Genomic DNA, 6,724 nt, shown 5'->3' on the forward strand with positions numbered 1-6,724 from the left:
CAACGGTGAGGTAGTGGTATGACTATTCTATTCACATATATTGCACATTCAGCATATTGCACAGAATATTGCAGTCAATAAATAAAAAAACTCTAATATAGCCGCACAGTGGTTTTTACAGGAGTTATTGTGGTTATAGTGCATTATAATAGAGTCTGGTGGCAGCAGGAATGAAGGACCTGCGGTAGCGCTCCTTCTTACAGACAGGGTGTCTAAGTCTCTGACTAAAGGAGCTGCTCAGCTCCTCTACAGTCTGGTGCAGGGGGTGAGAGGTGGTGTCCATGATGGATGTGAGTTTGGACAGCATCCTCCTCTCAGCCACTTCCTCCACCGAGTCCAGAGGGCAGCCCAGGACAGAAGTGGCCTTCCTCACCAGCTTTCTGTCCCGCTCTGAGCTGCCAGGGGCCCAGCAGACAACAGTGTAGAGGAGGGCTGAGGCCCCCACAGAGTCATAAAAGATTTTAAGGAGGGGCTTGCCTACTCCAAAGGCCCTCAGCCTCCTCAGGAGGTGGATGCGGCTCTGGCCCTTTTTATACAGGGCGTCAGTGTTATGAGTCCAGTCCAGTTTATCATTGACGTAAACACCCAGGTATTTGAAACTCTCCACAGTTTCTATGTCCTGTCCCTCGATGTTCACGGGGGGGTGGGGTGGTGGTCTTCTCCTGAAGTCGATCACCATCTCCTTGGTCTTACTGGTGTTCAGAGACAGATGGTTTCTCTCACACCAGTCCACAAAGTCCATGATGACCGACTGGTATTCCAGCTCGTTCAGACACACAGCCTGACCCATACCGGTAGCACGACCCATACCGGTAGCACGACCCATACCGGTAGCACGACCCATACCAATAACACGCCCCATACCAGTAGCATGACCATACCGGTAGCATGACCATACCATCAGCTCATTGCCACAACTAGATATACCTTTGGGGCAATGTCAATTTTACTTTGTAAAAAAAGTGTACTGAACTATAACTATCCTGAGTCCTTCAGCAGCTACTTCCGAATGTTTTCCTCTACAAAGGCAGATTTTCTTGGAACCAACTAGCATTTTAATGTCTTTTGTAAAAATACAGTTTGTTTGATAAAACCTCAATTATGTTTATTAAAAAAATCATACTTCTCTGTCCAAGTTAGGATTGCTGACATAGATCATGCCGTCCTTGCTAATGCCAAAGTCTTCGCGGGGTTTCTGGTCTATGATGGAGTAGGCGATCTTAGCGTTGGCTGTTTCAGGATCATCTCTATCAGTGGCAGTGATTTGTATAACTGAAGTTCCTGCCAATCAAACCACAGTGGAAAAAAAAATTCAGCTAAAAGTTTAGTGTAAAATGTGACAATAAATCCATCTGTAATGGATTTCAAGATGCCATTCAAATCTGGATCACTTCAAACAGAGACATTTTTTAGTCCTCAGAGATACCAGCATCTTTACTCTTTTATATATTTGCACCACTGACCTAGAGGGCTGAGTTCATACACTTTAGCTTCCATCGTTGAAGGAAATACTGGAGGATTGTCATTTACATCCACGACCTTAATTCGCAGGTCAATACGTTCCTCTGCTTCACTTCCATCTTGAAAATGAGCAAGACCTGAAAGCTGAAAAGGATAAATCTGAATAATATTTTTATCATGTTTACAGAACAGAAATGATACGAGCAAAATAATTTTTCCAAATGAATGTAGCAGTGTGGGGTTAAGGGTCTTGCTCAGGGACCCAGAGTGGCAGTCTGTGGGAGTGGGGCTCGAATTTAGAACCTCAGGATTCCCAGCTCTATGCCCTAACCGCTAGTCCACCACTCCCCCACAAATATTAGTGTAGTTCATGTGTGTAAAGCCTGATTAATTCTAGACCCCTTTTCTTGTGGAGGCAGGGGTTGCTGGTTGGAGTCCCTGCTCCGTCTGTCTCTGTCATTCTGTCCTTGAAGAAGAGACAGGCCTGAAATCTGTACAACAGCCTGACTTTCTCGTTATCCCAGAGCAGCTAAGGCTGCGGCATAGCTCACCTCTCTCAGTGTGGGGATGTCAGAGTAAAGTGCTTTGGACTGTATTAGAACAGGCCAGCTACCATTTCTCCTTTTGAGTTTGCCGTAGCAGCCAGGAACTTACCTTGTATAGGGCGATGTCCTCCCTGTCAAGGATTTTGGTCACGCGGACGTCTCCAGTACGAGGGTCAACCACAAACACATGAAAAGGGTACTGATTTGCTCCGATGCCCTCTAAGGAATAAGTAATTTTTTCCGACCCTGCAAAGTCCAATCGGATCTGAAACAGAAGGGGACTCTGATTTAGTGAAGGAAACCATCTGAAGCCATGCTGCAATGCTCCACCAGGTGAAGGAGCTGTTCGAACTGTCTTCACTGTTAGAAATTTATTTAACAAGAAAAAATAAATCTTCCACCAAATCCAGGATTTATTTGCCAGTGAAGTCGCTCACCTTGGCAATAGACAACTTGTGGGTGTGGTCCTCATTCTCGTTCAGGTGTATAGGAGGGACCACCCACTGTCTTTTTTGTCGCACCAGATGCTCTCTGGGATAAGCTGAAACCAAAACAGCAGCCTGAATCTGTGAAGACAGGAAAGGTCATGTTAAGGTCAAATGTAACAGAAAACTGATGTTCCCTTTAATTAAAAAAAAATGATCTCTGTTTTATTTGGTTCTCATGCAGAAGAAACAATTTAGTCGCAGCAAAATGAATGAATCAGTATAATAATGAAATAATTACACCAGATCGTCTGTAAACTGAACTTTCATATTATTTTGGCGTTGCTGCCGAGCCTGCAGGCCAAGCAGGTTAACCGTGGCAGTGCAGGCTGACGCAGGACTAGCTGCTGCTTTCACACCTGTTGTTCAGAATCCACCATTTCATCTTTGGAGGAGAATCAGCAAGAGTGCAAACTGGAGGCTGTTCTTTCTTTCACCCCCCTGATTGACTAAAGCCAGACTTTGTTCACCCCTTCTGCTGAATGTCCATCTGTTTCCCAAACAGATACGAAGGGAGCAGTTTCAAACCGAGGGCGACGCATTATCAGTCTGACGCTGAAGGATGATGAAAAGTCATGTTTTTGAATAATACTGCCTGGACTTGAGAGGAACACAGCTTCAGATCGGACTGTTTTCGCTTTTAGCCCACCGCTCTCCGTACCCGACTTAATTAAAAACAATTTAACACTTAAATCATTAAGCACCAGGGTATCTACCTTCAAAACAACAGACATTATATTGATTCTTATTCTAGAGTAAAACTAAATAAAATGGCTTTATTACTTCAGCTAAGGATGAATAAAGGGACGGAAAAAGGACACAGTCATTTCAGTGGCATGGTTAGACTAAGAGACCCTTATGGAGAGGCCTGCAAGGGGACGTACAGTTGGAGTAGAGCTAAGAGACTTCGGTGCACAAATTTCTCTCCACTTTTGCAAAATCTTGTGAACCTTACACTGTGTCTGTCTGGTCTTACTTTTTATAGGTTAAAAAGTTAAGCTCAGAGGGTCTTAGGAGCAAATTCCGCCTGAAATTAAATATGTGAATTAAAGCAAGTTCAGCTATAAATTGGAAATTAAATTGTTTGTATTTGTTGAGGAATATTTTAAGGTGGAACCAATATTATAAATGTCAACGTGTTTGATTTATAGGTGATTAAACAAAGAAAAAAAGAAAAAAAAGAAATGAGCTCGCAAATTTTTTTTCTAAAATAAAAACTGCAAAACACTGTGAAAGCTTATTTGAAACTCTGGATGAACCCTCAGACTTTATAGATCAACATCTTGACTATAAATCAATCTAACTTGAACTGAATAAGTTGAAGCATGTTTGTTCCACAAAGGTTTTAGTGGGCAGGGAGCTAGGGAGAAATCGGATTTTTTTTCCCACTCATAAAAGGAAATCTGGTCAAACAAATACCGTAAATCCTCTAATATTGGCCTGTATTCCATTAGCAGCCGGGTCTCTAATAATGGCCGGTCTCACTGTCGGCAGATGTAAATTATGGCCGGACTCGTATACAGGCAGGGGCTAAAATTAGAACCAACAATGTTCCTGGGCAGTCCTCAACAACCTGTGATAGTAACATACAAGTACCACAGGGGGGCAGTGTTTGCTAACGAATCGAAGCAGGTTAGCATGGGAAGTCCCGTCCTTACACAGAGATCGTAGTGGCCTTACACAATCGTTCTGATCTGAAAGACACATGATCACCGGTAGGTCTGGTGGTAACCAGGCAGCGTAAAATTACAGAATTTCGTTTGCCTTCGTTGTTCTGAATTTCCCTTGAAATATACGATACTGGTAGCCTACTTCCACTTAGCCTGCCTCAAATATAATGTCGCTGTGATGGCAGAACAGTTTCCATATATTTTTTTTTTTTACTTTGTTTCGCAAGTAAGTTTGGCCAAGATTCCATTCTGCAGAAACATTGCAGCTGCTGGAAGATGTCTGAATAATGTTCTGTATATCGTTATGGTAACTGTACTTTTTCAATAAATGAACCTAGTATTTTATAGGTTCAAAGAGACACAAAATCTCATTGTTATTCATTCCACTGGTAGTCTGTTTTGATCAAATAGAAATAGAGGCCTGCCTCTAATTCTGGCCTCCTTCCAATAATGGCCTGGACCAAGATGTACCTCAGTGAAATAAAGGCCCTGGCCTATATTAGAGGATTTATGGTATTCTGATTTCCATTATTGGAGACCTGCATGAGGCAAAGTCTTTGATACTAAGATAAGTCATTTCATTGAAATTTACCAATAATATAATCAAACTGAATAGAAAAGAAGAATAACAGTTGGATCCGGTACCGGGCCCGCTGGGCTTAACCAATCACCTTACAGGCCATTAGCCGGCGCACTGGGCTGTGCAGACATAAATATGCACACCCATCCAGTTAGAGTATGGTATAAATATAACCAGGCTGGGTGCGGTGTATTTTTGGTGAAAAATTATGAGATGAGAAAGAGTTTTGTTCTGTACTGGGATTTTTTGGAAAGCATTGGAATACCTTTTCTCCCAGGCTGGCGGGAATGAAAGAGAATCATTTAAGTTTAACTTGATTTTTGTCCTACCGATAGCTTTTCCATGCTGGTAAGTTAAGGGCAGCACAGATCAAGATTCTTCAATGTGTCCAGCTGAGTTTTCTCACTTAAAGAACTGAGATGTTGTTAAGGATGTTGTCTGAGCCCGATATGTCAGGATTTGGACAGTCTTGAGATGTCCAAGACGTTGTTGGAGGAAGTTTGACAAAGTTTGGCAGTGTTTGAAGAGGACCCAGCAAGGGGAACTGAAGAGAGAGGGCTTTTAAAGGAGACAGAGACAAAGAGGGGGCTAATGAGGAAACTGGGAGCAGGTGTGCACAGAACAAGAGGGAAAGAGCTAGGGAAGAAGGAGAACATAAGCGGGCAGCAGAGAGCAACAAAATAGAAACCTGGAAGACTGGAAATACCACAATGTTAAATTACTAGGACTATAAAACATAGAGAAAAGAAAACTATAAACACTCAAAAGAAAACATAACAGAACCCAGACTAGGACAGTAACTGGAAAAAAACCAAAGAACACAGCAAAATAAAACTAAAACTACTAACACTAGAAAACAAGGAGTAAAGCAAGACTGAATACTGAAAAGAAAAACATAACAGAAACAGAAACCTGACACGATAAAGGAAAGTCCTTTTGCTCCAACTTTGTTTGGCTGCAACAACATAAGACAAACAAGGCAAACCTTTCTAAATGGTAAAAGCAAACGAAGCTTCGCATGAGACGATGCATCGACACAGGAGATGCTATGGTGGATGTACTGAACCCGTTGGTGGCGCTGTGACACTGTGACAGAAACATGCACAATAACAGACTGTGAAGTTCCCATGACAACAGCGACCAGTTAGGCCTGTTTAACATGGCTGCTGTGTCTGTTAGCGGGGCCATGTGGTGCGGGACGGACCTTAGCATGAACCCCATGTGTCTGATGAAAGATGTGGTTCTAACGCAACTAATGACCTTTATCACGCCTCCGTGTGAATGGGGCCATAGAGGCCTGAACACACCGGCTGCGTGATTTTTTAATCTCCAATCAGATTTTTTTTCATGTCACAGTGACTGCGTATAGAGGGGCTCCCCCTGGCCAGGATGGGCAGATCTGACAGATTTTATTTCACTTCCGTACCTCTGAACAGATAGAGAATGTTCGTATATTAAAAAACATCATGAGATCTACGTCTAAAGAAAAGAAAAACGCAGCAATAAACGGCGTGGGACGGTTTCTATGGTGACTGAGGCAGAGAGGTGATTCTCAGAGAAAGATCTGGGAAGTTTATCCAAGTTTTTCTTTCTTTTCTCTTCTTCATAGATTGAAGAATGCTGAACTTTGCTTACCTGTCTGCCCTCCATTATTTAGTTTTTTGTGAGAAAAAAAGAGGATGACTATTTTCCAATATATCCGTTTTCTGTCCTCATTGGGACAGTTTTCTATTTTAATCTTTCATTCATTGTATGAAATTGTATGAAAATTGTATGAAAAGACAACTTTATTTACATCCAAATAAGGGAAAATTAAACTCAAAAACATTACAATCCCTTATGTTGCTGGAGTGTCTGAAAAGCTCAAGAGGATTTTCTCCAAACACAAGATCCCAGTACATTTCAAGCCAAACCAAACCCTTAAACAGAGGCTAGTGCATCCTAAAGATAAAACCCCCAGACCGAATATTAGCGGATTGGTAT

The 6,724-nt window shown here is 42.2% G+C and overlaps 1 protein-coding gene across 1 annotated transcript in view; it reads right to left on the reverse strand.

Annotated features, from left to right (window-relative positions):
* The window catches only part of LOC107104345 (desmoglein-2-like), a 23,711-nt gene that overhangs the window by 8,646 nt on the left and 8,341 nt on the right, over positions 1–6,724 (reverse strand). Inside the window, exons 2-5 of the mRNA XM_015404335.1 lie at positions 2,444–2,572; positions 2,116–2,271; positions 1,464–1,605; positions 1,124–1,281 (exon numbers count right to left, since the gene is read on the reverse strand). Of these exons, the coding sequence (XP_015259821.1) occupies positions 1,124–1,281; positions 1,464–1,605; positions 2,116–2,271; positions 2,444–2,572 (585 nt within the window). The remainder of the gene's footprint in view (positions 1–1,123; positions 1,282–1,463; positions 1,606–2,115; positions 2,272–2,443; positions 2,573–6,724) is intronic.

The sequence above is a fragment of the Cyprinodon variegatus genome, unplaced genomic scaffold (genome assembly GCF_000732505.1).
Source record: "Cyprinodon variegatus isolate N-32 unplaced genomic scaffold, C_variegatus-1.0 Scaffold1703, whole genome shotgun sequence".
Taxonomy (NCBI): Eukaryota; Metazoa; Chordata; class Actinopteri; order Cyprinodontiformes; family Cyprinodontidae; genus Cyprinodon; species Cyprinodon variegatus.